The sequence below is a fragment of the Trichoplusia ni genome, chromosome 10 (genome assembly GCF_003590095.1).
Source record: "Trichoplusia ni isolate ovarian cell line Hi5 chromosome 10, tn1, whole genome shotgun sequence".
Lineage (NCBI taxonomy): Eukaryota > Metazoa > Arthropoda > Insecta > Lepidoptera > Noctuidae > Trichoplusia > Trichoplusia ni.
This window is the reverse complement of record NC_039487.1, coordinates 9,690,718-9,708,483: the sequence shown is the minus strand read 5'-3', so window position 1 is coordinate 9,708,483 and position 17,766 is coordinate 9,690,718. Positions and strand designations below refer to the sequence as shown.

The 17,766-nt window shown below is 34.2% G+C and overlaps 1 protein-coding gene across 2 annotated transcripts in view; it reads left to right on the top strand.

Annotated features, from left to right (window-relative positions):
- Nucleotides 1-17,766, top strand: part of LOC113498014 (alkaline phosphatase-like) — a 103,530-nt gene that overhangs the window by 81,771 nt on the left and 3,993 nt on the right. For both annotated transcript variants that reach the window (XM_026877889.1, XM_026877888.1), the window contains exons 5-8: nt 6,586-6,727; nt 9,009-9,183; nt 13,600-13,778; nt 15,655-15,862. In XM_026877889.1, the coding sequence (XP_026733690.1) occupies nt 6,586-6,727; nt 9,009-9,183; nt 13,600-13,778; nt 15,655-15,862 (704 nt within the window). The remainder of the gene's footprint in view (nt 1-6,585; nt 6,728-9,008; nt 9,184-13,599; nt 13,779-15,654; nt 15,863-17,766) is intronic.

Genomic DNA, 17,766 nt, shown 5'->3' with positions numbered 1-17,766 from the left:
AGAAACAATAACGAAAGTCGTTCCCAAAACGTCTAGGGTTTTAATTAAGAATTACATCGACTATCGCATCTATTTATTTAGGGTGACAGGATGTAATCATTTGTAGAGCTCAGTACACACGAGCAAAACAAATCACAATGCCTACTACAAAATTCCATTCGGCTTCTGGTCCTTTTATTTTTCTTTTTCCTCGCATGTTTATTATCCGCCTCCAGCCTCATTTCCTCAAAGTCCCCCGGACAAGCAAAAGACTAACTTTCACACTTGTTTCCTTTATTTTGTGAACAAATACACTCGACCCGAACTAGTACCAGGGACATAGGCTTGGAGACAATACAGAACAAACAATGAGATCTAGAGATAAATAAGAATCTTTTACTATACGTGTATATATCAAATGTTTGTTAATGTTAATAAATAGCTAATGCTTGAATAATCGTCGTATTTATGAGTTTTGTTGAGAACTTGATTTTACATCGTGGTGCATAAATATGTAAAAAAAGGTTCAAATCGAACTAGTTCAACCAAATATCTCCTAAGACATTTAATACTTTTTGACTGATACTTTTTAGGCAGGAATTCTAATAAATGTATTTTTTGCATTATAAATAAAATACTTTCCCTAGAAAACCTATATCGAATGATCTTTCTCATCATATTTATGAAAATCCTTCTCTTCCGTGTAAGAAACGTGGTCGCACGCTTCTATTAGGAAACTATTGAGACTACAGCTTCTATTGCTTCCACAGCTTCATAAAAGTTTGTGATCATTGTGGTGTTTTGAATCGTGCTAATCTCGGTCGATCACTTAAAAACATGAAAATACTGTCACCTAAGTGGAGTTAGGAGGCCGACAATCCAGCACACAATTATAAGGAGCCCGTTTATGCTTTAGTTATCACTTAACCGTTGGTGAAATGAAAACAGTCCCTTATTTTGCTTTAGGTTGACACTAAAACGCTACTGGTGAAAACAGGCATTAGCCTCTAATACCAAGGGTAGGCTGTTGATGAAAGTTATTGAAGGTGCAGTGCCAGTGAAAATTTATAAGCAAAATTTGCTTTATATATTTGATGTAAGTAGTGATGCTATGATAACACTATTATCCTTTTATCGAATTGAATTTTGCTAGTATAATTTTGAGTAGGTACAGTATAGACATCAACGAGAATTGGATTTTTTTTTAATCACTCATGTATCTCAGATCGCTACGGATCATTGCAATCGATCTGCGTATTCTTATTATTTTATACTTCTTTAGTTCTCTTGCAAATTGGTAGCAATGTCTTTATCTAAGGAATGACCTACTGGTCTTACCCATAAAAGAGTAATGAATGAGGTTTTATTCCTCAGCTTTTACGACATCCGTGAATATAGAAGCTGTTACATCAAGGGCAAGGTCTTGTTTGTTATGCAATCTCTGCTCTCCGTAGTTAGTACAATATAAACGTGAAGATGTATTCGTTTATTTACTTACAACGAATGAGTTCGAGGATCATATTTTTTATTACCGGAAAATTGGGATATCGAAGTTCTCGAGTGGATAGAAACGCAATCTTTTAAAAATAAACAAGTTTAAAAAAGAAACCATTCTTTTTCAATTGTTTTATAAAATATATGAATTTTCATGTAAAAAACGCATGCTCCGAAAGCAATTTTTTTATTGCATTATTAACCATTCCTGGAAAATCTCTTTTACGGAGCAAAATTTTCTTAATTTCCTCACATGAAACCGGCTGTTAATAATTTTGTAATTAAAATTGAAGCAATAAGATTAACTTATTTGATGAAGTGTCAATTTTGATAAAAAAAGGCCTGGTGTGAACCGCATGTCAGTAATAACACTTATAAATTTCAAATAATTAAATTACTACGCTTTTTATAGCAGTGAGCCGGCAAATAAATTATTTTCAATGACTAAAAATTTTGAATGATATCAATTGGAAGGTCCAAGAAAGAGTCTATAAAAACTTTCCCATTAAACAGATCTTTATAGAAAAGTAATTAATATGTCCGTTTGCATCCATAAACCACTCAACCTTTGCCGGGAGGACACGTTAAACCCTCAGACCCTTACCTGGAAGTACATTAGTCTTAAAGGACTTGACTTTGATAAATGTGATTCATAAAAATAGGAAAGAAATCCTCCCTTCAGGAGTATCAATAGCAAAGGTATTTAAGTAAATATTTGAAAAGCAAGTTCTATTCAGTTTTGGTTATCAATAGTAGGTATCTATACGTTTGGATTTTGTGGGCTTTGGCAGCGGACCCTTTTGTTGGACACTGTAAGGTACTTCGTATACTAGGCAAAGCAGCTCTCGGATAGTTGACGAATTTAGTCCTCGGGCGACTACTACCAAAGATTATACACTACTAAATAAACTAGTTATTGGCATAAAAGCAAGTGCAATGTGTACTTAAGGTCATGCTATATCGGAAACTTAAGTTACCTGAAAATTCAAGTCATGTTGTTTGTTTTAACATTTAGTTAGGCTATCAAAAGTTTGATGTAAATTAATGAAACACCTTATGTCAAATACCAAAGCAAAAATTTATTTTCGAAAATTTAGATTTCAGATCTAGATTTTTTTCAGTAGGTATTTTAGTGAAGTACCAAATGTAATTTGAAAGGAAGATATATATTCTCTTAATGATGAGGATAATAAGATTTAAAATTCTCTGTCGAAGTATACTCTATAAATATAAATTTTGATTTTCCTTTTTGGTGATAATGAAATGAGTAATCGTCCTGAAATAGTTTGACTGTATTTATAAACAAACTAAAATTATTTTTCGGTTCAAGATAACTAAACAATTTCCCTTGACATTAAGGTTTGAAATATTTAACAGAGTTCCAGAGAATCGCAATTGAACAAGGTAATCATGTTGAAACGTTGCTATAGTGAACTCGTGATCGTAATACTGAACGAAGTGCTTGAGAAAATGAGGTATAGAGCAAACGTGATGTTGTATTGTAAGAAGTATTATAGCTATCATTTTTACAGTCTGTGTGGAGCGGATTCATTCAAATGTCAGGTTGAATAATGGCTTGGAATTCGGATAAGGAGAGCTAAGTATAGAGCTATACTGATCAATAACACCTAGGCTTTAAAGCTAACCATCCACAATATGTTATGCCTTATTGTGATACCTGTACATTTAAACTGTACCTGCAGGTAAACTTTATATTCTGTACGGTCAGCTAAGGAATGATCTATCATTGACTGTTGAATATCATTTACGCGTCATAGAACATGGTTAATTTTTGATGCAAAAAAAAAGACTTGTGTCATGTCACGTTCTTGTTATTTTTGGATGACGCTTTTTTTTTCAAATCTCTCGGAATAGAATATTCCTTATTGTACACCATGGAATTGCAGCAGTGATACATAATACATACAGTTGAAGAATACTTACGCGACCGACTTTCGAACCAACGTAGCCGACATCATAAGTATGATGCTAAACCTATTTCGGAACCGTCAGGTTCATTAATTGAGTTTTCACGTATAGTCACAAATATTATACTACTTATCAATTACGCTCTATCAATACAAACCCTCTCACTGTAACAGCCCTACAACTAGCTCATACCGCCACTCGAGCTGATCAAAAAAGGAAAAACCGTTAAAACATCACACTTGAGGTAATATAACGTCCTTTTAATTTAACACGCTCAGGTCCTGTCTGGGGAGAGTCGGTTTCCCCACCGGGGAAAGGGGAGGTGAGCGGTCACCGGTGCGAATCATTGGAGATCTCCCCCCTCAGTACCAAAGGGTCCTTTCCAAAGGGCATCCATAGGAATTCGATATGACCTTCCACCTCATTCAAAAAGACGCTAAAATCCAACTTATTCCTAGTAATGTTATCAACGCGAAACTTTATACGTTGGGATGTTTGGGTTCTTGCAAAATCGCAAAAACCCCTGAACGAATTTAGACGAAACTCGGCACACAAGTAGTTTATAACCACGATTAACACAGAAGTTTTTATGCTGATTTTATGTTCTCGTGGGATCATTTTCGATTTGTAGCGGGCGGACTCGCGGGCAACAGCCAGTACTTACATAATCAAATAAAAGGCAACTACCTAACTAAGTGGTCAAGGTGACTACATAATGGACCACTAAAAGAATATTATTAAATAAGCAAGAGTTATTACCATACAGGTCCTCATGCTATTTTACATCGTCGGCTGAATAAATATACCCAGTACTTAGTTTACGAGCTAATAATTAAGTTTTAGCTCTAGGGACTGGTATTTAAATGTCACAAGGATAATATTGATTAAAAAACTAAATTATTCTTTGACGGTTTCAAATGTTTCAATATGAAAGTTCGTGTCAAATAAAACAATGTCGAAATGAATGAACGAATAGCCTGTCTGAGATAAACTACTGAAATCGACAGCAGCCTTATTACAAAGTACAAGAGTTTATAATTCGATTACTTTTGAATTTCTCCATAATGTAATTCAAATAGGTTGTGGGCTTTATTTTATGAATATCACGTATCTTTCCATCAAATCACAAACCTCGCCTTGTTGGCTATTAAAATAAAACACCTACGTTTTGATATTACGCATGTCTTATAGTTTACAGATATAAATGTTTATTTTCAGAATTGTTCAATGTGAGAACAAAGCCATTTCCAAAACTTATTTTATTATTCAAACGGTAATGAGACTCAGTCTTTAAATATTAGCAACAGACAATTAATTTAGTTTCACAATAATATTTGCGAACGACCTACTTACTCGTACATATGACACATACTAAATTTGTTTTTCAATGATAATGCTTTAAATTACATCTTTTGGTTTTAAATATAAGGTAGTCTATCTTCTAACGATTAAGCAGTAAACGAATGTGTATGTGTGTGTGATGTTGTCCGCATTAAAAAAAAAAAACAAAAAATATGATACAGTACTCATACACTCCATCATTGATTATTTAACAGAATACTGACGTAATTAGCTCTCACTTCCATACAAATGTTTTATTATCTGTAATGCGTTTAATCTGCGTATTTTTTTGTTAATCATCAGAAACTGCAACTATTTTACTATGAGGTCGACTCCCATTACGGCTACCGACTGTGGCAGCTAGTCAAGCAAGTCGAGCAATTGTTGGAAAGAGATGGGTAAACGTCATTCTACAAACAGTTGTTAAAGCAGCCGGACGATTTAATGTGAAGAAACTTTCATGAAATGACTTTCGTCACTAGTTTAGCGTGTAAACATCCCCCTAATATATACCGTACCGCAGAGAGAACTTGGACAACTGGCCATCGTTAAAACGGCAGCTAATAGCCTTTTTTAAAAATAGTTTTGTTTGCACTGTTAATTAATTATATATATACTTCCAATATTTTTGTTGATTGAAAGCTCAATTAGTTTTAAAAACAAAACAAAAATACACTCTTTTAATACTATACACCCAATCACACACAACCTAAATTTCCCCCTGCAATATTGCAGCCTGAATTGTTTTGTAACATAAAATTCGATGTCGAATATCACGCTATTTACAAAACAAATTATATGAGAATTTACTGACGCTAAAATGTGTGTAAAATGTTGTTGATTGAATACAATCTACACTGTATTTGGCATTTTAGTTCTCGCATTTGTTCATTTAAACTTGATGAAGAATTCAGAGAATTTAATTCATTTGATTTTTTATTGCAAACGTGATAGCTTTATCAAGTGTGAATAAAGCTCGTGATTATCAAGATCACTTTTATTTGTTTTTGTTTTCCTAGTCATTAGGTGCTGTTAAATACATTTTATATTGTTTCAATGTTTGGTCTTTAACCATTTCACTGATGACATAGTACATCTCGCCATTAAATTAAAAGTTTAGCGAGTTCTGAAGTAACTTACTGTGTATGTTACTTTCATGAAAAAATAAAAAAGTTAATCTTTTAATATCAGCATCTAAACCTTCTCACATAGGTAGTTGTTTATCTTTTCCCGTAAAACTACACCTATCACGAAATAGAAAGCTGCAAATACAATGAGAAGGTCTTAGCGTTAGAGTGAGATAGAGCACTTCCACGAACGAACCTGCGTCGAAAACTCACTTAGCGCATTGGTATTTATGTAATTTATTACTTTTGAATAACATTATTACATTTAAATCGAATCTTTATGGCTGTACCAATAGAAAGGCAAGCTATTTACGAGATTAAAGCTTCTATAGAGTTCCAAGAAATCTTAAGTGCTGATTTTCTCAGGAAGTAAAATCAATTTTCTCTAAAAGCTCTTGCTCCATTTTAAATAGTATTATTTTGTTATTAGTGAATAGATATTAGAGACTAAGGAGCTCGTTGCTAAGTTATAACTGCACAATTTGATCGATTACAATTTAAGCCACGCTTGATAAGGTTCTCCGTAGGTGGGTGACCATCCATATCGTGACGAGTTCCTCCGTGGTTTGGAAGTAACTTTAAAACGTGGATCCCTTGGCTGTTACTGAAACATCTATGGCAGTCGTTAACTGCATTTAGAAGCTGATGATGTTGAGTAAATAGAAAATAAGAGAAGTTCCATGTACCATTTTATACAATTAACATATTTCAACAGGAACGTGATATTAGTAGTGGGGGACGGCATGAGCCTGACGACGGCTACCGCAGCCAGGATACTTCGCGGGCAGCGGCGAGGTCAGACCGGGGAAGACACGGACTTGGCCTGGGACACCTTCCCTGCCGTCGCTTTAGCGAAGGTAAGCACTATTTAACATAAGTTAGCTACATGATTAAATATCATATAAAATAGGGTATTTGACATTTAAATATCAACTCCTCTATAATATTTTCAATAAAGGTTGGATAAGTTTTGTTTTCTGTTATAGCGTAAACGTGAAATGAAACTTTTATATTTTGTGACGTCACATACCAGTACAGTTTTACTAGCAATTGACATTAGAAGCGCTCACTTCCATGGATTTACCATCTTCCATGCTTTTTTATTTTCGTAATTATCAGCCAATTTATGTTCGATTTCATAAATTAAAATTATTATTTTTTTAATTTCTATAATACTAGTAGGTATAACAAAATGATTGCTTCGTTAAATTTCTCCAAGCTGGAGAAGCAGTGCAGACCGAAGTTTCTCTCTCCCAAAGGCTCCTTTCTTTCTATACACAGGTACGGTATTTGTGCAAAGTAAATTGCATTTCTTTGGTCAAATAGGCAATCTCTTTTTCAACAGTGATGACCAAAGCAAAGCTTAGAAAGTTTAAAAGAAAATATCTTTTAATTTGCTTTTTCTTTGAACAGACTACCTATTATCAGAAAATAGTTACTTATACCTGGTACAGCAATAACGCATTATGTAAAGTTAAATTTGTGTTTTGCATACATGTTTATGCTTATTTAAGAAAAACATAGACATTACTCAATGTTGTTTTGCAATTGAAGCAACAATCTAAACTCGGTCAGTCTGCTTTTGCCGGAAAGGAAATTAGATATCTTTCTTCATTCAGAACCCAAATATTTTTGTCGAATAACAACATAAAATTTTATTTTTTAAACTGTATGTGTATGCTAAAGGTTGAATAAGCTTTGCGAAAACAGCTGATGGTAGCAGAGAAGTGTTGGGAAATTTTGAAAAGAGTAAAGAAGAGAGTAGAGAAGAGTTAAAAAAGTAGAACAGAACTCTTGTTGATTTGTTATTTTTTGGTAAACACAGTGTCAGCAACCCAATAGTTCTGTATTCAAAATGGACGATCTTCATGATCATGAATTTGTTTAGGCATATGATGAAATCCAATTTGAATTCATGTAATGTTGATACAAATGAAACAGAACGTATAAAATCTACATGCATTATGCATATAATCATGCGATAACATGCTAAACAGCGGAAATAGGGCGCCATTTTATTTTATCTCTCATGTCTCTTTATTGCTACGTTTCGCTAATATTCAGGCAGCAATTTCCGTAGTGGCGTTTAGCGTGATTTACTCTATTTGATTAACTTGGTTGAAGTGTCTTTCTTTTACAAAGAAAGTTCCATGTTCATATAATGTTCGGTAATTAGAATTAAAATAATTATGTGCGTCTGTAGTGTGCCACTTGTATTCGAATCTTTGCTTGGAAATTTATTAAACTCGTGAAACATAATATTTCAAATCCTTAAAACTGTCAAGTGGCTCTCACAAAACCTGTTTTATTAAATACAAATTCAATTCTAAATCGAAGTGAAATCCGAAATTGTCGTGTATTTTGAAATAAACAGTTATTGTTCACAGTTTTCATAAGAGCGGCCATTGTTTTTGATGAGTGTCGTAAGTGACGATAAAGGGATTATACCAAGACTGCAGTTACCTTCAAACGAATATCATTTTATTTCGAACCATTGCTGGCTGCGTGAAATGATAATAACAATTTGAACTCAATTTTAGACCCGTCTTATTCTTAAATGATGCAATGAAGATTCAATATCTCTCTATTACTAAGTAACCGACGTCGTAATTATTATTGAAATCATTTCTAGCAACTGTTATCTGCTCATTCATTTTTATTATGCGTTACCAAATTTGTAAAATAAATGTTTCCGCTGACTGTACAATTAGGGCTTACGTTGCTTTATGAAAGCTTGACACTTTTAACTAAAGCTCTCAATGAGTAAACCGTGGTCTAAATCTGGGCTTCTTGATAAGTTACATTTCTGTGAGCGTTAAAGTTGACGAAACACATAAATGTATTGACAAGATAACTCAAAAAAATCTGTTTGAATTCTATTATTATGCGTTGTAATATTGCCCTCTATGCCGTAAGAGAGTCCTGAATTGGTGGGATTACAGCCAAATTTCGGTGCAATCTGTTTATTACTTTCGAAACTAGCAGATTATGAAACTTCTGAAAAAGTTTGGTAGGTTGAAAAGTTGGAGCCGGTAATTTAAAGAAAAAATCAGTACTCCACTTTGTGACTTTAGAACTATATGTGCATATACGTAGATTTTTGAATAGCATGATTTTAATTCTAATTCTTTTTATCAGACTTACAACATAGATGCCCAGACCGGTGAATCTTCGGCTTGCGCTACCGCTCTGCTTTGTGGCGTGAAGGCACGCTACGAGACCCTGGGTCTAGACGCCGGTGGAAGGTTCAACAGCTGTTCCTCAACGATCAATTCCAAAGTTACATCTTTGGTCGACTGGGCACATGAAGCTGGTAAGCATTTTAACTTTTTTAAATGGCATACACCAATCAGATTAGATGATCTGATGTTTTTACAAACAACAGATCATCTAATCTGATTAGCAGGAATAGGATGGATGCAACTCGAATGTCAGAGGATAGAGTAGAATTGCATAAAATGGAGCCTATACCCATGTAACGTGTAATATAACCATGGGATATTCCCCATATATATAGCCAAGTGCAGGAACGACAATTGGCTAAGTGACGTTCTAAGCTAAAATTTACCTGTACATGTCTCTTGACACTGATAAAGACAGCATAACCGGCACGACGTTTTGTTTTGTGTCGTGCCTGAATGCATCTGTCAGTGTTTACATGAATCTTCATCGGACTTGTCATCACCAACTAACAATGTTATGACCATAACAATCCTCGATCCTTATGTTCATTATTTAATGTCATAGCAGCAATGTTATATTATCATCTAGATATACGAGAGATAGACGACGGCAGAGCCTTAGCAAGAAGGTTTCAATTCTACCCTTTGGGTTTGGAACTCTAAAACCTATAAATAAAATGCGTGGTCCAAGCTTTATTTGCCTAAAAGGTTTAATTTTAATGTAATCTATATACAATGTAATTTTAGGATAGGTACTTATGTGTTATGAGCGCTATTACCCTTAAATACCTAAACTAATAGGTTATATTCACTAAATTATGCATAATATTTAAACGGTTGTGAATTATCCCGAGGTTAATACAAATAATGCTCAGTAATTACGGGATGAATATAAAAGCGATGAAAAGAGCAGAGATAGCCTAGTGGTATAAACGTTGGACTGCCAACTCAAAAGTTGTAGGTTCTAATGTCTTTGAAAAAAAAATCAAAATTCATTTATTCAAATTAGGCTACTAAGTAGCACTTTTTGAAGGTCAAATTACATTGGACATCACCCAGTTTCGCCCACCCATCACCGCTTCTTAAGTGCTTTTGCTGCATTACAAAATTACTTTCATGTGCCGAAAATGGCAAAAGGAAAACTTTGCCAGGTAACGAGGACCGAGAAATTCGTAAGCATGTGATAAGCCATGTCAGAAATCTGCGCGCTGTGCAAAAACTGACACCAGGCTGAACATAATGAAAACCTAAAGAAGATGATGGAATATTCTAATAAACATTTATTATTATCTTATTTTTTGCGTTGCTTGCTTGTACGATTTATAATTTAACAAATCCTTTTCAAAGATACCTTATTTACTACACATAATATTATGAAGTATACGTGACTTCATCTCGATAATGTAGCTTTTAGCATCGGAAAGATACTTAGTAACACCCTCGGTATGAAATTGACTGCATATTAATAGGGATGAAAACTGTTTTTTTTTATATCTATTTCGGTTTCTTCATACCAAATTCAGTTGACGAAATTACATTGAATATTAGAATAAATCTTTACGTTAAAAGACCTCTTATAAACTTTAAAGCAGTTTATCGTATCATTTTTTCATTGTTCTGATAAAAGAAAAGATACTTGCCTTCATTTCATTATTTAACGATTAATTTCTAATCGATCTGTTACCTATGGAAATGACGTTTCGTCTCTCCTAGTCGCGTAACTTAGACTTGCCATTTAAATATGTTCGTGATTTTCTATCAAAACCGAAGACTCGTCACTTCGCTAAGAGGGCCGAAATTATGTTGTTGGATGATTAGGAAATTCTTGGTTAAGTCCCGGGGTTTGGAAACGTGCCCGATACATACCAACAGGATCGCTTTGTATCCCGAGTTACTTAAAAACATCATTGGCGAAAGGCCAACAACCTAAATTTAGCCAATCACCAATTACGGTTCCAAGGATTCTAACCACTGCACTGTGGGCTGATTTAGTTTGATACCAAGATATTCTAGTTTATACGGTAAAATATTTATCTTTTTTCGACAACGTTAATTTTCAGCTCTTGTTTACCAATAAACTAAACTAAAATGTATGTTTAATTAACAATATATATATGTATTCATGCTTTAAATTTTATGTAAATCAATTATAAATAACGTTATTCAACACATTTTATTTAATCGTGTTTAAAAATTGACCTATACCAATGTTATCCTTACTAACTAAATAGTGGTCAAAAACAGAATTATGTATTTCATTTTACGGTAACAAATGAATGAAAAAAAATCGTTTCTCTACTTAACAAAGCTACGTAAAAAGAATACGTTCAGTATCTTGTCTCAAAGGAGCTGTTTTTACATTTTCTGACGTCAATCCTAAGTGACGACTTATAGCTATCACAAAACAACGTTTTATTTCACTCCTTAAGGAATAAAACGTAACTGGAACTTTATGTTTATAGGAAAACTATCCGATAACAATAATATTTACTCTAGAGAATGTAGGATATTTTGTTAACAGGTAGATATCACTATATTTTTGTAAATAAATCCAATATTTACTGTCATTCGATAGTGAGTCCCTATGACGCTTGGGATTACAGTTTGCTCCTTTCAGAACGGTTCAGTAATTTTGCTGTAGTAAGTAGGGATATTGTTACTTTACGCTTAAACTGTTGCTAATCTAATAATACGAATTGTCATTATTAGAGTAAAACTAGTAACATTAAACGGCAAACAAAAAAAATGCCGATTACAAAGAAAGAAATACAAAACTGTACTTGTTGTCCTCAAGTTCAAGGTCTAATTTTCAATAACCCCTTTATCTGAATCAAGTCAAGCTGTCTAGTTAAATTAAGAATATATCTATGTCACAATGATCCAAACTCAGACTGTCCTAAATTCGTCTCACGAGATCCTAACGGAAACTACCAATGATATCGGATCCACAAAAATGATCAAACTCCAGAAAAATGGTTCGTTGAATCCCATTCATAACGATATATCATTTGACAAATGTACTCGGTGAACATGGGTTTAATAGACGCGTCCATAACTAGGACGTTAATAATTTCGACATTCTGGATATGGTAAATTGTCGCGGTTGTCATAAAATATGGGTGCATGCGTACCGAGTGCTATTGTGCGTCAAATTTGCTTCAGTGACTACCATTCACAATGGGGATGTCTCTCAGATGTCTGGCTTTTGAATGTATGGCATGACTAGTGTACAATGAAACAATGGCTTTATGGCCAAAATGTTCTGTAGAGAAAGTTTTCTAAATGAGTTTTGTAATTTTAATATACCTCATAGTTGCTTGAAACAAGATTATTTTTTAGGGTTTTGTACCCGAAGGTAAAAACAGGACTTTATTACTGAGTTTCCATAGTCTGTCCACCTTTCGATCGATCGTCTGTCACCAGGCTGTATCTCAAGAACAGTAATAGCTAAGCAGTCCGTTTTTTTTTTTAAGTAATCTATTTCTGCTGGCCCTAAAACAAAAAATAAAGATTATGATTAAGCAACCGTTGCGTATCATTTGTTTATCTTTAACCCATTTGTCCGAAATTTTCAATGTTACGAGTTCGAATCGCACGGTTTTGTTTTTAAAATATTGATATTCATGTCTACGTATGAATTTAACGTAAGTAGTTTGAAATTAAAACGTTCTAAAATATTTTACAATAGCTACGAATCAATAATCAGCACGAATCGAAACTCAATAAGTAACGTCATCAAAATGTATTAAATCGAGGAATTGCAGAACAAATCAACATTTTACGTCTACAGCAAAACCGTTTCCAGTTCCGACATTTATTTCGTAAGCCATACAATTTCCACTTCGTCACGGCGAACCACATTCCTTGCGTAACTTCTTAGATCATAACCGTAAACCTAGCAACAACTGAAAGCAAAGTTTATGTTATATAAACAGTTTGCCATCAACAAATAGGCTTTCAAGCCTTCATTGTTAAGGTTTGCGAGTTTGCCCTTAAATATTCAGTCTTTTCACTTAACATTTTTGCATATTTGCGAACAGAGATGGTTAAGAGGATGAAAGTAACCTGATGCGCATTATTTTGAATAATATATGCATGAAATGACAGCTGTGATGAATGCAGCTTAGATATTTTTTTAAGAGTCCTGAACTGTAACAAGAAAAAAGGCGGGCGAGCCGGACACATACAAATAAGCTAGAGGAAAAGAAATTTTACAAAAAAATATATCACCCATCATCACCACTGCAACAAACATGGATTTTTGTTTCTACTTATATTTCTTGCAGCGGCGAACAAGATAGATTTTTCGTTACAACGGTTTATGAGATACAGCCTATTGACAGGTAGTCTTACAAACAGCCTGAATATGGTTCCGTTTCTACCATTCGTGAACGGAACTCCCAAAATGGCTTTTAACTTCCGATCACCTCTTCGAAGACCTCTCATTCAATTTATTTCTACAATCTGACCAGCCTATTGTCCACCAAAATATAATGTCCCACTAAATTATTATTATCGTATAACTGATTGCATTATGTTACGTACAGGTAAATCAAGTGGCATCGTGACCACAGCTCGGATAACCCACGCGACTCCTGCGGCGTTGTACGCGCATGCTCCGTCGCGGTACTGGGAAGACGACAGCCGAGTGCCACCTACTGTAAGAAAGGACTGCAAGGATATTGCCATGCAGTTAGTAGAAAATGAACCGGGGAGAAGTATGAGTGTAAGTATTAAAAAAGTCTTACAAAATGAAAGATTTGTTAAAAAAAAAATGCTCCGCTTAACAATTTAATCCTTGTATCGCTGGCAGTCATACAAGCATTCAAATCAGTTAAAGATATTCAGACTGAGAGCATGCATTCGTGGAGCATACAATTCCTATGCGGGGACCGATCCCTGGACAAATGACGTACATTGTCTTTTTTTAATTTAGCTTGTTGACCTCTACCACGCAACTTTTTCTTTCTGCTACTACTATAGCAAAAACTGATACGTATTTCTGAATAACTATTATTATACCTTACTACTAACTATATATAATTATATATATTATAAGTTTTTACATTAACCGTTAACATTTAACGATTCGTAAAATAATAACTGCAATTGCTCGCATCCAGTAGAAATATGAACCTCATGAAAACTTAGTCTTGTGAGCCCAATATAAAAGACAGTTAATTTGCAACACAATTACTTCATTTTATTTATCTTTAAACATAATCTCATCTCATAACTTGTACAATTTTCATGCAAAACGCGCATTAATTTCGTACAGAGTTCATGCTCACGAAAATGTTTTCAAAACAGAATACAGCGCAGTGTTTTGTTAAACCAAGGCTTAAGGGTACAAACTGAAAGAAAGAAAAGAGTTTTAACATGAATTTTTAAAATTACTGAAGTAGAAATCTTTTATTGTTATTAATAGCTCCTCAGAGATAAATTAAAAAGAATTCTGGAATTTTCGGAAGCCCTTTTGTAAATTTGTGAGCAATGTTAATTAGATGCGAGGACTTCACGTCCGTGTTTGGATTATCAGCAGTAATTATGACGTAACTAGGTTGGGCTTTTTAATTATATCACTAAAACTTTATGTCACGTAATATTCCGTTGATGCAATTAACACTGACAACTGCAGAGGGAGTTATAAAAAGACGTGTTAGTTGAAACAAATTAAAAATGTGTATGACAAAAAAATGCTGTCTCTGTGGACTTACTACAGAATTATTCTTGTGCATGACAAGCATTTTATTAATGCTTTTCAAAAACCAGACAAACGAAACCGAAATCGTCATAGCAGTATACAAAAAATAATTTTTAGTGACATAAAGACGTAAAGACAATTTACATTTTCATAAGAAACTAATTTCGTAAGTCTTGTGATGCAAGATGAGGCTTACTCTACAGAAGTCTTAAACATGGTTTAAAATATTCTAATAGTAATCTAATATAATTTCTAGTTTTATTTTATCAAAAAGCAAATACCACATTCTTACGCTAGTAGCAAGAATACGTTCATAAAACCGGACTGCCGTCATTGTTAAAACGAGACAAAATGCCATGGATACTGCCATCTCGTTCATAAAGTGGCATTGCTTGAAGAGCTCATAACATACGCTTACAACCCACGCTGGTATAAGCACAGATTTCAATAGAATATGATTTGGAAGTTCAACGTTGCAGTAATTTCTTTGGAATAATTTCAGAGGAAGTCTTGTGGGTAGAATTTTGCTTTCCAAATCAGGAACTTGAATGTTCCCCGGATACTGAAATGCAATTTAACTTTAAGATTTCCGTGAATTGATATTTGTTGCTCTTTAAAAGACAGGAATAGAATGAGTGGGACATAGCTTTCCCACGAAAGCTTTCCACGGGGGTCGATTCCCACCCTGGATAAATGTTTGTGTGATGAGCATGATAATTATTTCTTTTTCCGTATTTATCTATAATATGTATGTGTTTAGAAATTTATAAGTATGTTTATCAGTTGTCTAATGCTCGATAATATGTGAGAAAAGTTGTGGAACTTTCAGGGTTTTCAATTGCAATGCGAGCGATAGTATTAATATAACTTGCATGAATTAACGCATTTGTTTCAATAGGTTATAATGGGTGGTGGTAGAAGACATTTCCTGCCAAATGTGACACCTGATCCAGAACATCCTAATAGAGAAGGAAGAAGGCTAGATGGAAGAAATCTGGCAGAAGACTGGGCAAGAGAAAAGAAGAGACGGCGGTTGAGAGCCCAATACATACATACAAAAGAACAACTTACTAAATTGGATCCTAGGACAGTCGATTACGTGTTAGGTGGGTACCTAGCTTTGAAGGCTTGTAATAAAATACATTGTTTAAGGTGAAGAATGATAATAGAAGTTGGTTAACAGAATCAGATTTTCACAGAAGGCCTTACTTTTTTTTTATCCTTATCTGTCCTACTGCAGGGCAAAGGCCTCCTATTGATTTTCTCACACTGTTCGGTCTATTGCTTTTTCTCCCCATGCGTTGTGGTATACATTCAGTTCATCGCTCTATCTCATTCGGGGTCATCCTCGTTGCCGCTTTATGTTGAATATACTGACTGACACCGAGAAAAGTAAAAACATAATGAACAACAATACCTACATGTCACTGAAAAATACTGGTTCTTTGAAAATTGGATTGTGTGAACCAACTTCTTTAGCTGACTCTAGAAAAGCAAACAAACTAAAGAAAGTATCGAACTCTTGTGTGTTTAGTATTCTTAGTATGTACTGTTAGTTTAGGAACTTGGTTGCATTTTTTTTAAGAAAGGATTTCCTTTTACCCTGTTCCGTTTGGTTCCACTTCTCTTTTTATGACCATTTAACCAATATATTTATTTCATAACTCTACAAAATTATGAGAATAACAACTTTACATTACAATAGATGAAAAAAAATATGAAATGCTAATATCTTTTAGCGTATTTATTTATTAGGCTGGGCTATTTTAAGTAAGGTATAAAATGAATTCGTAGATAAATAGTTAAAGTACGAAATAAGTTTTAAATCTTATATCGACCAACCCTTCGCTGCGATAAACAAGTCCACAAAATACGAAGACGTCTCGTAATAGGTACATCATAGTAGATTTCTGATATTTTGAACAAAAAGATGACTCTCTTTTTCTTCAGGGATTTCTACCGAGTATGCATTTAAAACATCTGCAACCAATTTTCGGTCGCGTGGTTTCATAAAACTCTAGACAGAAAATACGTAAAGAATCCGAACGAATTCGATTTACATAATAAATGCCAAGGTCGAGTAAAATATGACGGTAGCACAATTGCCTGGGTAGGTCATAGAAAAGAAAAATTCAATCTTGCCAACACACCCTGTTTACTTGATGTGAATGGAGATACAAATCACAATATACCCTTATCGACACTATGCATTTAAATGAAATGTGTAGAAGAACGCCCATGGGCAAAAATTTCATCTATATTTTTATCGACATGGTATTCCATGTGTGCGTAAATTTCTGACATTTGATATCGTCAACGGGGTTGTCAACGTTTTGATAATGTAAATTATTGCCTGCACAATGGTTTCTCAATAATACATTACACCAATATATTTTTTGGAAACAGTACAGTTTGTTTGTAATAACTTGTTAAAACAAAGATTAAACGCGATAGGGTCGACAAAATCGCATTACGGTGGCTCGAAGAAAATCACATTAAACTTTTACTTGCGGAAAAAACTACCAGAAAGTCTTTATTATGTCTTTAAATTATGACTTAAAGGTACAGTTTAAAAGCCATTACTTTTACGAAACTGCGTTTTTATACAAATTTTCTAAACGCCTCACCTACCGGTAGGAATATTAAGGAAACCGGTCCCTTTTGCGTGCTTTGTTCGGTTTGTTTAAGGGTTAAAGCTTACTCAACAATTTGAGTGCCCACAAAGCCTATTTTGGGTGACCCCAGTTTAAAGCGCGTACACAATGAATGAGTTTAATTCGAAGGGATCAGATCAACAGTTTGCCTTGTCTAAAGATTTTATCAAGAAGAATATCAATTTATTGTTGTTTATTTATTATCTCCTAGTGTTAATCCCTCTGTCGTTACTTTTACCCTTATAACTGGAATGTATTCCGCTCTCGTACTTGACAAAATCCCTCCTAACTTATCTATTAAGAACAAACAAACTGATTTGTGCCCCTTGAACTCAACTTTGTCCCGACGAACAGAT